Raw genomic sequence first — 16,839 nt, 5'->3', positions numbered from 1 at the left:
TCGCATCGCAAACATAACAGTTGTTTAAAGTTTCCCTTTGGGATTTTTAAATAACTCACCTTTACCAACTGTGTCATAAATTGTGATGCCTTGCCAAAGTTACCTGGTCTCGCACAACGTCTCAGGCTTGGGGGGTTGGGGTGGGGAGTGGGGAGCAGGACATAGTTGTAGCAACCGTCCCCGTGGATTTTACACATACTCAACCATAAGTGATGGATTTTGCTCTGCTCAGGAGCAGACCCATCTGCAGGTCCTGCAATCTCCCTCACCTGTGAACTGGGTGAATAAAGATGGAAAATGTGGTGTAAAATGAGTGCAATAAGAACAGCCTGTTGAGATGTAAGATGAACACAGCCTTCCTCTATATTTTAGAGATCGTGGACCATGATGATGGCTGACAACCTTGCTGTGGCTATCATGCAAACTGTAATCTTATTAAGAGACTGAGTAACACTTTATGCCATGTTCCCAGGTTAATGGAAAAAAAGAGATTGAATTGACAGTTTCTCTTGCCCATCCCCTGGAGTCTGATTTTTGAAGGGTTGCCATGTTGTAAAATGCCACACTGGAATACAGTTATATAATTTAATAGCTTAATGCAAAGATCTCTACACTGGCTATGCAATTAAGGTTATAAATAATAAAGCAAGCTTTTCAGGCCACAAGATAAATTTCAATCAACAAAGAAGCAGGAGGCAGATCTGCACAGCCCTTGCAAGAAGGAAAAAAGGCAATCCATTGGAATCAAGGCTAGTGTGGACTGTGGAGGAGGAGGTATCCTTACCCAGGTAGGCAATTCTCCTGGGCAGCACAATTCTACTGTTGCAAATTTTTCAGCTAAGCCATTCACTTGTCATGTGAAAGGCTCTGTGATGTTAATTTCTATTACAACTTCCATAAACAGCTGTTTGACCAAACTTTTGATCAGTTCTTTTAAGAAGTAGGCTTTAAGGAGTGTATTAAAGGTGGAGGGAGAGGTTTAGGGAGGGAATTCCTGATGTTGGGACCTAGACAGTTGAAAGTACAGCTGCCAAAGATGGAGTAGGACGAAGCAGCCTGCTTGATTGGCACCCCATCCACAAACATTCACTCTCTCTACCACTCACGCACAGTGGCAGCGGGTGTACCATCTACAGGATGCCCTGAAGAAACTCACCAAGTATCCTTAGACATCACCTTTCAAACCCACAACCACTATCATCTAGAATTACAAGGGCAGCAGACACATGGGAACACCACCACCTGGAAGTACCCCTCCAAACCATTCACATCCTGACTGAAATATATTGCCATTCCTGTTGGTGGGGCAAAATCCTGGAACTCTTTGCCTAACAGCACTATGCGTGTACCTACACCACATGAACTGCAGTGGTTCAAGAAGGCAGCTCACCTCCACCGTCTTGAGGGCAATTAGGAACAGGCAATAAATAGTGGCCTAGCCAGTGACACCCATATCCCACTTATGAGTAAAAATGTGATTAAAACCGGGATATGAATGAAGTCAGAACTGCAGGAACCCATATCTCAAGTTGAGGTGTTTGTAGGGCTAGAGGAGGTTAGAGGTGTGCTGTGAATAAATTTTAGTTTTAAAATTCTCATTTTAGTTTTTGAGGCATAGCTGGGCAGGGAGGCAATGCCTATGGGGTCAGTTAAAACTGAGCAGGGCCATCGAATAAATATCAACAGTATCGATACACAAAATGGCTTGAGGTGGAGGGACATCAGCAACAAACCTGAAATGCAAGAGCAAAATAATGTAGATACTGGAAATAATTTTTTAAAAGCATAAAATACTGGAAATACTTTGCTGCCTCAAGGAAGGTCAAGATAGCGCTAGGTTAATGCAAATGTGACCTGCAATGACAAACAAAAGCAGTTTCCTCGTTGATACTTTTTTCTTCTTCTCTCCCATCTTGAGCCACTTGCACCACAGCAGTTTGGATGAACAAAAACAAAGTCCAGAGAGCAGTCCGCCATTTTTCTTTTTTTTTTGTTTCTCAATATTCCTTTGATAAATAAAAAAGCAAGACCAAACCACCCTTAAACCCTCCTTTTGTTGTTTGCTGTTACAATCTGTTTTGCTTTAGAACTGGAGTCACAGGACAGTTGGTCAGTGGGCAAGCTAAAACTGCTTGTTTAAGTGTTAAAAGAAAATGTCATTATTAATGTTGACAAAATGAGATGTGTTCTACAGTGCCTACTGAAGATCACAAAGCTTGAGGCAGACTGGTGGACACCACATGGTCTCGTTCCGAGGTAGGCCGTGCTTGCTCAAGAGAAGCAGCAGAGGGGCAACTCTCCCCAAGGGCTGAGTCCTGAAAATTAACTACTGTGTGGTTGACTAATGACTGACAAGTTGAAACTGGTTAATATCTTTACGTATTCTTGCGATCTTTCTCCCTTTATACCAGAATGAGTGTAAGGACTCTTAAAATGGGAATTTGTGGGAATAGAAATTATGTATAGGGACAAAGCAGGTGCTTAGTAGAATAACCAATATTATGGTCAAGTAATATCAGCTTTAAAGTTGGACAAGGTAACTAAACCTAAAATGCTAACACAGCAAGGGATAGTGTGTTATTCCTGCAAAAATTTGGAATTTGAAGTATGAGGTGTGAACTTGGGCAAACACATCTGTGGACAGCCTTACTAGCTCACATTGTCTCTATCTCTTTTCCAGTTTTAAGACTGAATTTGATAAATTCTCCATTAGGGAAGGAGAGAAGTTTCAGAGAGAGTTGGCGGTCGAGGGGGAGTAATGGGAAGGAAAGCTTAGAACAGAAGCTTGAAGAAAACTTTGAGTAAATAGTTTTCCAACAACAACAATTTGTATTTATACAGCATGTTTATGTCTCATGGTGCTTCATAGGAAAGTTATCAAACAAAGAGATAAAAACAAAAAACTGCAGATGCTGGAAATCCAAAACAAAAACAGAAATACCTGGAAAAACTCAGCAGGTCTGGCAGCATTGGCGGAGAAGAGCAAAGTTGACGTTTCGAGTCCTCATGACCCTTCAACAGAACTAAGTAAAAATAGGAAAGGGGTGAAATATAAGCTGGTTTAAGGTGGGGGAAGAAGGGTAGGGGTTGGGGGGGGGGTGTTGTTGGGACAAGCAAGCAGTGATAGGAGGAGATAACCAAAAGATGTCACAGACAAAAGAACAAAGAGGTGTTGAAGGTGGTGATATTATCTAAAAGAATGTGCTAATTAGGAGTGGAGAGCAGGACAAGCAAGGTAGCTCTAGTGGGGGTGGGGTGAAATAAACGATGGGTGGAATACATTTCAAAATAATGGAAATAAATGGGAAAAGAAAAATATATATAAATTATTGGAAAAAGCAGAAAGGAGGGGGAAGAAATGGAAAGGGGGTGGGGATGGAGGAGGGAGTTCAAGATCTAAAATTGTTGAACTCAATATTCAGTCCGGAAGGCTGTAAAGTGCCTAGTCGGAAGATGAGTTGCTGTTCTTCCAGTTTGCGTTGAGCTTCACTGGAACAATGCAGCAAGCCAAGGACAGACATGTGGGCAAGATAGCAGGGTGGAGTGTTAAAATGGCAAGCGACGGGGAGGTCTGGGTAATGCTTGCGGACAGACCGAAGCTGTTCTGCAAAGTGGTCACCCAGTCTGCGTTTGGTTTCTCCAATGTAGAGGAAACCGCATTGGGAGCAACGAATGCAGTAGACTAAGTTGAGGGGAGTGCAACTGAAATGCTGCTTCACTTGAAAGGAGTGTTTCCAAACATTTCACTTGCACTTCCCTCAATTTAGTCTGCTGCATTCATTGCTACCATTGCGGTTTCCTCTACATTGGAGAGACCAAACACAGACTGGGTGACCGCTTTGCAGAACACCTTCGGTCTGTCTACAAGCATGACCAAGACCTCCCTGTCGCTTGCCATTTCAACACTCCACCGTGCTCTCATGCCCACATGTCCGTCCTTGGCTTGTTGCATTGTTCCAGTGAAGCAAACTGGAGGAGCAGCACCTCATCTTCCGACTAGGCACTTTATAGCCTTCCGGACTGAAAATTGAGATCAACAATTTTAGATCATGAACTCTCTCCTCCATCCCCACCCTCTTTCTGATTTCACCCCCCCTTTTTCCCCCAATTTTATATAGATTTTTCTTTTCCCACCTATTTCCATTATTTTTAAATGTACTTCCATCCATTGTTTTATCTCTACCTTTTAGCCTATTTCGATTCCTTCACCCCACCCCCACTTGGGCTATCTGTACCTTGCTTGTCCTGCTTTCTACCCTTAATTAGCATATTCCTTAGATAATATCACTACCTTCGACACCTCTTTGTCCTTTTGTCTGTGACATCTTTTGGTTATCTCCACCTATCACTGGCCCTCTATCCAGCTCTACTTGTTCCATTTCTCCCCCCCCCCCCCCCCCCCCCCTCCCCCAAACCAGCTTATATTTCACCTCTCTTCTATTTTTACTTAATTCTGTTGAAGGGTCATTCGGACTCGACGTTAACTGTTCTCCTCTCCGCAGATGTTGCCAGGTATTTTTGTTTTTGTTTGCTTTGTTTCAAATTTTATTTTTAGCCTTTGGAGGTTTTGCATTGTTAATTTTACCTTCCTTATCTATTCCTGCTGTCTTCAGTTATTAATTATTTGGTAGCTCTAAAACCTGGTGTGATGGTAAAATTTTGACACAGGGCTTCCTATTATAAATGTTAACACAAAAGCATAATTCTCAGTGTGACATAAGTACATTTTATATGTAAGACTTTTAATATTGCCATATAGACAATATGCACCAAATTGCTTTAAATGTCAAGGGATCAAAGTGATTTTTGCCACCCTTTTAAAGGAATGGCCCACGTTCTAATTTAGTTAGAAGTTGTCAATTTGTTTTGCTGATACATGAAAATGCCCTAATTTTCTTGCTAGGCACTCTCTTCAGGAAGGTTAGTAGGCTCCTCCAAGCAACGGAATGGAAAAAAGAGGTACGATCTCCATGTTTGAGTTAACTTTTTGAAGCTTTCAGTATGCATGCAACTATGATTATAAATGTCTTTGTCACATATTATGTAAAATGTATTAACATTTGGTTTTAAAAAAAAATTACAGCATCTTTTATTTATAATAATGAGACTTAAGCTAAGAATGTATTGACAGAACTGTTTATTGTTGAGGAATATATATCTAATGTTTGCACCAAGTATTCAAACAGCAATGTTAGGTGTCCTTTTGGAGGCTGTTGACTTTCTGTTCCAGGCTTTCAGAAATACAACACTGGCGGAGATTAGTATTGAGGCTTGTGTGCCTTTTCAAAATTGGAATTTCCTTTATTTTCATTGTGGTTGAAAGCCATTTAGTTCTTGCTGTGTACAACACAGTGCCATTATATACTGGTCTCCTTAAAAAGACATTTGTCTTAACATTCTCATTGGTACTTTTCTTGATTGGGTTTTTTAAAAAAGGGCTGTATTATGCTGAATTTGCATAATCATAGATGTCATTCTTTTAATAATTATTGCTTCTTCAATGAGTTGGCTGCAGTATAATAACGTGTCAGCAGTGGCTCAATTGGTAGTGCATGTGCCTCTGAGTCAGAAGTTTTTGGGTTCAAATCTCACTCCAGAAACCTGTGCACGAAAATCTACACTGATACTTTACTGAATAGCAAATGTAACTCCTTTCTTCAAAAAGGGAGGGAGACAGCAGGAAACTACAGGCCGGTTAGCTTAACCTCTTGTCACAGAGAAAATGTTAGAAGCTATTATTAAAGATGTTATAGCAGGGCACTTAAATGTTTAAGGCAATCTGGCGGAGTCAACATGGTTTTGTGAAAGGGAAATTACGTTTAACCAATTTATTGGAGTTCTTTGAAGGAGTTCCATGTACTGTGGATAAAGGGGAACTGGTGGATGTACTGTATTTAGATTTCCAGAAGGCATTTGATAAGGTGACACATGAAACATTATTGTGGAAAATAAAAGCTCACGATGTAGGGGGTAACATATTGGCATAGATAGAAGATTGTTTCCTGTTAGTTAGCCAGAGGGTAGCCATAAATGGATCTTTTTCTGGTTGGCAGGATGTAATGAGTGGTGTGCCACAGGGATCAGTGCTGGGGCCTAAACTTTTTACAATTTATATAAAATGACTTGGATGAAGGGACTGAAGTTATGGTTGCTAAATTTTGTTGTTGATACAAAGATAGGTAGGGAAGTAAGTTGTAAAGAGGCTACAAAGTGACATGGACAGGTTAAATGAGTGGGTAAAAACCTGACAAATGGAATATAATGTGGGCAAGTGTGAAATTGTCCATTTTGGCAGGAAGAATGAAAAATAAGCATATTATCTAAATGGTGAGAGATTGCAGAGCTCAGATTCCGGGAAATGGGTGTCCTAGTGCATGAATCTCAAAAGGCTAGTATGCAGGTACAGCAAGTAATTAGGAAAGCTAACAATGTTATCATAATTGATTACAAAAGTGGGAAGGTTATGCTTCAGTTGTACAGGGCACTGGTGAGACCATATCTGGAGTACTGCATACATTATTAGTCTTTTTTTAAGGAAAGATGTAAATGCATTAGGAGCAGTTCAGAGAAGATTTACTAGACTAATACCAGGAATGGGTGGGTTGTCTTGAGGAAAGGTTGCACAGGTTATGCTTGTATCCACTGGAATTTAGAGTAAGAGGTGACTTGATCGAGACCTTTTTAAGATCCTGAGTGGTCTTGACAGAGTGGACGTGGAGAGGATGTTTCCTCTTTTAGAAGAATCCAGAACTCGGGGTCATGGTTTAAGGGGTCGCTCATTTAAGGCCAATGAGAATTTTTCTGAGGGTCATGAGTCTTTGGAACTCTCTTCCTCAAAAGGCAGTGGAAGCAGAGCCTTTGAATATTTTTAAGGCAGAGTTAGATAGATTCTTGATTTAACCTTTCACGCCTCACCCCCTTGTTATCAGGGGTAGGTGGGAGGTTACAATCAGATCAGCCATGATCTTATTGAATGGCAGAGTAGGCTTGAAGGGCCGAGTGGCCTTCCCCTGCTCCATGTTTGTATGCAATACTGAGCGAGTCCTGCGCTGTCAGAGGTGCCATCTTTCGGATGTTAAACCGGGGTCCTGCCTGCTCTCATGTGGGCTTAAGATCCCCTGAGAACTACTTCAGAGGAGCAAGTATCCTGGCCAATATTCACCCCTCTATCAATGTCACAAAAATAGATCATCTGTTTATTATTATTTTATCATTGTTTGTGAGAACTTACTGCATGCAAATTGGCTGCTGCATTTCCTACATCATAACTACATTTCAAAACCACTACAGTGGCTGTAAACTGCTTTCAGGTATTCTGAGGTGAAAGGTGCCATATAAATACAAGTCTGTTTGTCTTTTTAAATGCCTTGCTAAGAAATGCTAGTGCATTTGCAGTTTTCTCTTGAGATTTGGTTTTATGTTGTTATTGAGGTAAAAATGTTCACCTTACAATGAACATGGAAAGCAAATGTTTTATTGACTCCATCTTGTTTTTTTTACTAGGATTGCAGGTGGAAAAGCTTCAGTAAACTCTGTAGAGTCTGGTTACTCCCTGTATTCCACTGATTCTGAAGATCAGGTATAACCTAAGATAGTTGATTCTTCTGGTTTTAGTTATGGTAATGTTGCATTTAAATACTACTGATTTGCAGATATGAATAATGTTATTTGATAGCATTCAACAATAAATTGTCAATTTTTTCCAAAGGTTGCAAACATTCATAAAGGCCTTGATCGATGTGCGGCGTTATTGCAGGATATTTTGAAAAATGAGACCACAGGTATAAGTTATAATTTAGTCCTGCTTTACCTGTTCAAAACATGATGCCATATCATTTGGAAATATGACAACATTGATTTTAAAGCATTCTCATTTGCATGAGAAAACAATGGTATTATAACAAGAGATCCATCAGCATCTGAAGAAAAAGTTAGCATTTTGGATAGGGTTAAAAATGGATTTCTTTGAGATGAGAAGTGCTCGGAGTTTGGACAAAAGGTCATTCTCAGCCAGTTATAAAAATGCATTAATTGACCAAAACGGCTCCATAATAAAAGTAAGCAAAGTAGAATGTAAATGAAAGAAACCAGTAATAAAATGGGGAAACAATGAAGGTCTAAAATCACTAGAGTCAAACCAGAGAACTGTAGAATATCCAGAAAGAAAGTAGACTGTTCTGAAATTTTCATTGGAATAAGGCCAGAACCCAAAACGAGTCAAGAGTTCAAATGAAAGGGAGAATTGAAGTGACAAACTGTAGGGACATTGGGGTCATTATTGTAGAAAATGGGTTTCCTTTTTTTTTGTTCCCTGACAGTGAAGTGAATTCTCCAACTGTGATCAGAAATGTTAAGTAATACACGTTTTTTTAAATCAGGCAGTACAATGTCAACATTTGCACAAATTGTAAAATGTACTAATGCTGTTTTATGCAAATCACTGTTAGATCTGAAGGTTGCCCCTCTGAATTCAAGAAAAACAAATCTTACAAAAGCAAAAGTGACATCAAGCAAAGGAGAAAACACCAAAAAGGAAGTCAAGAAAAATAGCCCTGTTTCCTGTGCCACACATGTGCAAAAAGAGACTGGTGAGTTATTTATTGCTTTGTTTGCTTTCTCTAAGTGAGTGTGTATGCGTGTCAGTCAGAGGTGTTGTATGAAAATGTAGTTGCATAATGTTGTGCATTGTAACTCATTTTGTTCATGGAAATGAATAATGTAGATTTTATACACCAATCATTCATGAATTGTGCATTGTAACTCATTTTGTTCATGGAAATGAATAATATAGATTTTATACACCAATCATTCATGAATTGTCTATCAGATAAAGTCACCACCATTCTCAACCTTTTTTGCCTCTGTGCTCTGTCATTGACATAGCCAAAATCTTCTGGTCAACACATATGCATAATAGAGATCACTGGGTTGTTTGCCAGAGCTAACAATTATGGCAGCTTAACCTGTGAAAATGCCAATTGCTGTGAGTGGGCACTCTGGTTTGAACCTCTGGCTGGCTTCCCAGTGGTGCAAGGTGCCATCAGCTGCAGTGTGGCAGTTTGCACACCCAAAGATCAACCAGGTGTATGTGTTAACCAAAAGGGCTTCTACTCCAACATACAGCTAGCGTGCAATCACCAAGAAGACTTTTGCAGTTGTAAATAATGATGCTTTCATCCTGTGATAGTCCAAGTTCACTGATATTTTTGGATGTGAAAGCAGACTTGAGGTGAATTCTATGAGATAAGAGACTCTCCTCTTACCCCCACCACCACCACTTCAAACTTGGCTGCTGACATCATGAGAAATTTCACCAATGAAGCTCAAAAGTCAGTACAATGAAAACCATATGCATCATGCTTGTATTGCTGTTCAGGGGCCTGGGCAGAGCTGGAGGTGCCCTTCAGTACTCGCCAGCCAGAGGCTCGAAAATGATTGTGGTTTGCTGCATTCTGTGCAAATTGTGCAGCAGTGAGGACTGCTGTACAATTTTGGAGGGGGGAGGAGCGGGCAGACACGCCCCTGATCAGGGATCAAAAGTGCTGCCTCAGAGATCGGCTCCAAATTAAAAATTGTTAAACAAATGATAGCAAGATTTCCCTGACATGTCCCCTCGTGACACTATCACATGAGTTGGGACATGTCCATAACTTTTATTGAAACCTTTATTAAATATTTAAAACCCTCATGAACCTCATCCCGCCCATGGATGAGGTTTCATGCTTTTTATTAAGCCCACCAGGGCTCCCGGCCTGCCCGCCAACCTTAAGGTTGGACAGGCAGGTCCATTAATGATAATTATTTTTTCAATGGCCTCAATAGGCCGTTGATATGTCAGCAGGCACACAGCTGATTCGGCTGCGCCACTGCCGACCTGAAAATGGAAATGACGGGGGGTGACATCGGGATTAAAGGGGCACTAACTAAAACAAAACTACAAAGGAAACTTTTCACATATTCTTAATGTTGCCAGGGCTGATGATTCACTCCAACCCCTGCGGTTGCTCACCAGTTGCCTAAGACTTCAAGCATACTGGTGGACTCCAGGTGCTCCCTCTCCAGGGTCACCTGGGTGCAGATCTAACTAGAATAGAGGCAGTCGGTTGGGTTGAATGACTCCCTCAACTGCCCACTACCTGGACCTATTTATGGTCACCTTAGCTATGCCCAGGAGCAGACTAATTAAGAGGTCCTCTAATCTACCTGCCACCTCCTCCCCACCCCCCTTCAGCACCAGGTGGGTAAAGATCAGGAGCATGGGGCTGAAGTGTAACCAAAAACTTGAGGAGAAACCCCCTTAAGTAATGAAAAAGGGGCAGCAACCTTGCACAACCTATATACATATGGAACACTAATTCCTGAAGACTGCAGAAATTACAGGCAGCCTGGGAGTCCATGAACTTGATCTACAGTTGCATGGGATTGCTGCATGCAATACACTCCATGCCAAGTCGTTGACTGGCGTGGAAATAAAAAGGACTCCCAAGGAGCCATCCACTGGCAGCTCTCCATTCTCTAATACATCCACGTGCCTGTCCTTGATGGACTACAAAGTTTTACTCTTCCTTTTCATAATACTATTAAGTAGTACAAACTCTGGCTTTAACAGAGCTAGAGCAAATACTCCAATACATGCTGTAACTGAGATGCAATTGCCTAAATCTGAGCTTTAGAGCTCATGAGGGCCCACCAAAAAACTAGTTCGTGTGGTATACGTGTAGGTTGGGAGAAAAGACAGCATATCACATATTGATTAGGGCAGGGACCAATGGGTAAGAAGTGAGCAAGTGCTTTGTTTGGAGTCCCAACTTTCATCTTTCCTTTTGCCATTACCCCTCTTGTGGGCCAGCCACACTTCAGTGTGTCAGGGGACTAAGACTTCACACTTCTGCTATTAACACATTCTGTTTTCTTACCTTTTATGTCACTATCAGCACCTTCTTTAGTCTTCACCAATACCATTATATCCTCATGGCTAATTTCTAAAACTTTAAAAACTGGACAAAGATCTTTTAAAATGGCTGAACTTTTGTCTTTGTGACCCTTGAACATTAGGAGCTAACATGGCAGTATTGCAGAAACTTGCACCTTGTTAACTCCGAAGAGACACTAACCGTCCCCTCTGGGATGCACAGACCAAATTCAAAGAACTATACAAAGGCTGTCTGCATTTCATAAGCCAGGCCTGGCCAACTGGAACCTATTCACCTGCCAGGACAAAACCCTGCACCTCCCTTTCGAGTCTTGCTGGTTGGAGCATTTAGCCATCTTGGGAACCCAGATGGGAAATGCACATCCTTTGTCAAAGACACTGAAGTGGTGGGAGTCATGTGAACTGAACCCCTAGCTTGTGGAACCAGTAATATTGTCTTGTGGAACTGCAAAACTCAATCTGCCATTTTACCATTCACAACAACGGCACAGAAAAGGGGCTTTGCCTATATTGAATGCTTGGCCCATCTATACTGTTTGTACTGGAACTTCTGTACCATTGCCTACAAGACTGATTCATGTCTGCATGCCTGTCATTGGGTGAGATCAACTCTGCTGTATTATTCGCTTCCCCAGTATTAGTGTTCAGAGGTTGACCTCTGAAGGCATACCTCATTGGACTTGGTGAAACAATAATCCCGTTCTCTTGTTCTGCGAATGCAAAACCCCACTCCCCACCCACCACCTGTATTTTGTCTGCGCAAATAAACTAACTCTTTGAGTTCATCTTATCACAAGCATGTTGTGGTCTTATTAATAGCAATCGGATAGCACCAAAACTGAGGTGTTGGGAAATATGCCACCGCTCATATTAAGGGGGAAGCAAATAAAACACCTTTCTGTTTGAGGATGGGTGGCGAGAGGAAAAACCAGGGCTGTTTAAATTAACCTCTTGTGGAATAGAGCTTTAGTCAGCTTAAGTGTCTAATGGGTTAAATGATCTAAAAGTGATTATATTGCAGTAATGTTTAATGTAAACTAATCAAGCAGTGTAAACTAATCACGAGGAGTATCTTTGAAAAGTTTGTGGTTACAAATGCATCCTGTTATGTGCTTGATGAAACAATGGTGCCCTGATTAAATCTGCTGATATGGTAATTTATGTCATCTTTATCTACATAGTTGTAGTTAAACTGTCTTATCATGAAATGTCCCATCTGCCTGTAATTGTATTACTGTGCTCGCCCTATGTACCTGCTAACCATGACATAACTTTCTGTGGGGTTGGCCAGTCCCATCCATGCAGGACAACATTACCACACTGCCCTGCAACATCAACCATTTGTGCTTGAGGCAGATGCTTCCATTCTCTCTCTACTATGGTGTTTAGTGTGTGGAAGGCCTGGCAGTGTGTTAGATTTTCTGCTACCCCTCAATAATCTTTTTCATTAGCCCCTGGACCAGAACACCTTTTGTTTAGCTGAGTAGAAATTGGAGAGGCTATACCCTCCAATGTGGACCCTTCACTGCTGTCCCTGTCACCACTGTCTGCTCTTGTTCACTTGAGGTAAGTCACCAGTTGAAAACCCGAACTATCTGTCCAACTGAAGTGGGAGGCTCTCACCTAGCCAATGGCAAGCATGAGTCTTATGAATGTGCGCCCCTCAGAAGGAAATCGGCTTCTGTCATCCATGAGGTCTAGTGGTTGCTTCTGCCTGCATGAAGACCCTGGAGAGAAAATATGAATTAGTGCTGGCAAGACAATTTTGAAACTTGTCATTATGAAGATAATTATATTTCGCTTGTGGCTGAAAAAAGCCAATATGCCTAAGTGTTGTATGACAAGAGGTTTATATTTGATTCTGTCAGGTGTTTGGTAGTCCTCTATCTCCGATGGCCAGGGATGCTGAGATGCCACTGATCTTGGTGCTTCCTCCTCTACATCTTCTCCGAGTTGTGGAGATCTGTGGAAGACTTTCACTGCTTCTTGCTCTCCGTGGTATTTTGCACTTTTTCCTGCAATGGGTAAAGTGACAGTAATAGTATGTGTTCACCCAGATGAAGTGCATTTGGTGTTGGGGATGGTAGTCAGGAAAAGGCTTGAAATTGCATAAGGATGAGGTTGACCAGTGGATGGCTGGGGAGGTGTGGAAGTGCATAGAAAGAGAAGGGTTGGGTATGCTTGCAAGGAAGTAAATGTGTGGAGTTCTGTGATAGTGTAGGTTTGACAGGGCAGAGTGAGGAAGGCTGGATGTGATGTGCAGACTGAGATGTAGATGAGTGTGTGTATACAGCATTCATCTTTCCTGATCTGGTGACATCATTAAAACACACCTGTCCTGAAGCCAAAATCTGCTGATTTGTTAGGCCAGTGTCTTCCTCCTGTTGCTTCAAAAGATCTTTCTCCAGCTTCTCGCTGCATCCATCAGTACGTCAAGAGGCCTCATTAAAGCATGGCACAGCCTTTGACCGTCCTGAATCCATTCTGAAACAACTTCTTCCTCTCTTGCTTCCAACTCTCAATTCCCTATTTGGGTTCATCCTTTTTTAAATAGTAGAGTTGAGATCGTACCATGCAGGACTGCACTTGGCCTGCTGTTGTACATTCAATGCCAAACCTGGAAGTAAAATTACCATAATGAGGTAACTACCTTTTAAACTGCCATAAATGCAAGAAACCTGTAAGTACTTTCAGTGATTTTGCACACATGCATGCACACAGACTTCCCAACATGCCTCAGTTCATAACAAAGACCATCTTTAACAAGTCTGGCCTACATGTGACTCCAGATCCACAGCCATATGGTTGACTCTTAAGTGCCCTCAGAAGTGGCCCAGTAAGCCACTCAGCTGTATCAAATCACTACAAAAAAGCTCATTAAGAATAAAACTTGATGGACCACCTGGCAATGACCTGGGCACTGAAAATGACAAAGGGACACCCTGCCTAGTTGATCCTGCAAAGTCCTCCTTACTACATCTGGAGCCTGTGCCAAAATTAGAAGTGCTGTCCCACAGACCAGTCCAGCAACATCCTGACATAGCCTTACTCACTGAATCAAACTGCCCAGCCAATGGTCAATATTCCATCCCTGGTTATGTCCTGTCCCACCAGCAGGACCAACCCACCAGAGGTGGTGACAGAGCAGTATACAGCAAGAAGGGAGTCCTCAACACTGACTCCAGATCACTTGGAGCCTCATGGCATCAGGTCAAATATGGGTAAGGAAATTTCCTGTTGACTACCATTTACCATCCCTCCCTCAGCTTATTAATCAATATTCCATGTTGAACGCTACTTGGAATAAGCACGGAGGTTAGCAAAAATCACGGAATGTGAACTGGGTAGGAGACTTCAAAGTCCATCACCAGGAGTGGTTCATTAGCACTGCTATTAACCAAACTGGCCAAGTCTTGAAGGGTATATCATCTGCCAGATTGAGCATATAGCAGGTGGTGAGAACCAACCAGGAGGGCAAACCTGCTTGATCTTATCCTCACTAGTCTATCTGTTGCAAATACATCTGTCCATGACAGCGTTGGTAGGAGTGACCTCATGCACAGTCCTTGTGGAAGCAAAGTACCATATTCACATTTGAGGATACTTTCCATTGTGTTATGTGGCATTGATTCTGAACAGATCTGACAGCTCAAAACTGGGTACCCATGAGGTTCTCTGGGCCATCAGGAGCAGAAATTATATTAGAAACATAGAAAATAGGAACAGGAGTAGGCCATTCGGCCCTGCTCCACCATTCACTGTTCATGGCTGATCATCCAACACAATAGCCTGCTCCCAATTTCTCCCCATATCCTTTGATCCCTCTCACCCCAAGAGCTATATCTAACTCCATCTTGAAAACATACAATATCTTGGCCTCAGCTACTTTCTGTGGTAGCGAATTCCACAGGCTCACCACTCTGTCTGGGTGAAGAAATTTCTCCTCATCTCAGTCCTAAATGGTCTACCCCTTATCCTCAGACTGTGACCCCTGGTTCTGGACTCCCCCACCTTGGGGAACATCCTTCCTGCATCTAAAACAAAAACAGAATTACCTGGAAAAACTCAGCAGGTCTGGCAGCATCGGCGGAGAAGAAAAGAGTTGACGTTTCGAGTCCTCATGACCCTTCGACAGAACTTGAGTTCGAGTCCAGGAAAGAGCTGAAATATAAGCTGGTTTAAGGTGTGTGTGTGGGGGGTGGAGAGATAGAGAGACAGAGAGGTGGAGGGGGTTGGTGTGGTTGTAGGGACAAACAAGCAGTGATAGAAGCAGATCATCAAAAGATGTCAACGACAATAGTACAATAGAACACATAGGTGTTAAAGTTAAAGTTGGTGATATTATCTAAACGAATGTGCTAATTAAGAATGGATGGTAGGGCACTCAAGGTATAGCTCTAGTGGGTTTTTTTTTAATAATGGAAATAGGTGGGAAAAGGAAAATCTTTATAATTTATTGGAAAAAAAAGAAGGGGGAAACAGAAAGTGGGTGGGGATGGGGGAGGGAGCTCACGACCTAAAGTTGTTGAATTCAATATTCAGTCCGGAAGGCTGTAAAGTCCCTAGTCGGAAGATGAGGTGTTGTTCCTCCAGTTTGCGTTGGGCTTCACTGGAACAATGCAGCAAGCCAAGGACAGACATGTGGGCAAGAGAGCAGGGTGGAGTGTTAAAATGGCAAGCGACAGGGAGGTTTGGGTCATTCTTGCGGACAGACCGCAGGTGTTCTGCAAAGCGGTCGCCCAGCTTACGTTTGGTCTCTCCAATGTAGAGGAGACCACATTGGGAGCAACGAATGCAGTAGACTAAGTTGGGGGAAATGCAAGTGAAATGCTGCTTCACTTGAAAGGAGTGTTTGGGTCCTTGGACGGTGAGGAGAGAGGAAGTGAAGGGGCAGGTGTTGCATCTTTTGCGTGGGCATGGGGTTGTGCCATAGGAGGGGGTTGAGGAGTAGGGGGTGATGGAGGAGTGGACCAGGGTGTCCCGGAGGGAGCGATCCCTACGGAATGCCGATAAGGGGGGTGAAGGGAAGATGTGTTTGGTGGTGGCATCATGCTGGAGTTGGCGGAAATGGCGGAGGATGATCTTTTGAATGCGGAGGCTGGTGGGGTGATAAGTGAGGACAAGGGGGACCCTATCATGTTTCTGGGAGGGAGGAGAAGGAGTGAGGGCGGATGCGCGGGAGATGGGCCGGACACGGTTGAGGGCCCTGTCAACGACCATGGGTGGAAAACCTCGGTTAAGGAAGAAGGAGGACATGTCAGAGGAACTGTTTTTGAATGTAGCATCATCGGAACAGATGCGACGGAGGCGAAGGAACTGAGAGAATGGGATGGAGTCCTTACAGGAAGTGGGGTGTGAGGAGCTGTAGTCGAGATAGCTGTGGGAGTCGATGGGTTTGTAATGGATATTGGTGGACAGTCTATCACCAGAGATTGAGACAGAGAGGTCAAGGAAGGGAAGGGAAGTGTCAGAGATGGACCACGTGAAAATGATGGAGGGGTGGAGATTGGAAGCAAAATTAATAAATTTTTCCAAGTCCTGACGAGAGCGTGAAGCGGCACCGAAATAATCATCGATGTACCGGAGAAAGAGTTGTGGAAGGGGGCCGGAGTAGGACTGCAACAAGGAATGTTCCACATACCCCATAAAGAGACAGGCATAGCTGGGGCCCATGCGGGTACCCATAGCCACACCTTTTATTTGGAGGAAGTGAGAGGAGTTGAAGGAGAAATTGTTCAGCGTGAGAACAGGTTCAGCCAGACGGAGGAGAGTAGTGGTGGATGGGGATTGTTCGGGCCTCTGTTCGAGGAAGAAGCTAAGGGCCCTCAGACCATCCTGGTGGGGGATGGAGGTGTAGAGGGATTGGACGTCCATGGTGAAGAGGAAGCGGTAGGGGCCAGGGAACT

The 16,839-nt window shown here is 42.8% G+C and overlaps 1 protein-coding gene across 6 annotated transcripts in view; it reads left to right on the top strand.

The window, feature by feature from the left end:
• ccdc14 (coiled-coil domain containing 14) overlaps positions 1–16,839 on the top strand; it is an 88,477-nt gene that overhangs the window by 7,932 nt on the left and 63,706 nt on the right. For 3 of the 6 annotated variants that reach the window (XM_041201623.1, XM_041201622.1, XM_041201624.1), the window contains 4 exons: positions 4,904–4,959; positions 7,504–7,579; positions 7,709–7,781; positions 8,448–8,588. In XM_041201623.1, coding sequence (XP_041057557.1) covers positions 4,904–4,959; positions 7,504–7,579; positions 7,709–7,781; positions 8,448–8,588 — 346 coding nt within the window. Of the gene's footprint in view, positions 1–658; positions 789–2,194; positions 2,257–4,903; positions 4,960–7,503; positions 7,620–7,708; positions 7,782–8,447; positions 8,589–16,839 lie in introns of all 6 variants that reach the window. The other 3 variants (XM_041201625.1, XM_041201626.1, XM_041201627.1) reach the window with 3 other exon arrangements.

The sequence above is a fragment of the Carcharodon carcharias genome, chromosome 12 (assembly GCF_017639515.1).
Source record: "Carcharodon carcharias isolate sCarCar2 chromosome 12, sCarCar2.pri, whole genome shotgun sequence".
Taxonomy (NCBI): Eukaryota; Metazoa; Chordata; class Chondrichthyes; order Lamniformes; family Lamnidae; genus Carcharodon; species Carcharodon carcharias.
This window is presented reverse-complemented; position numbering and strand designations above follow the sequence as displayed.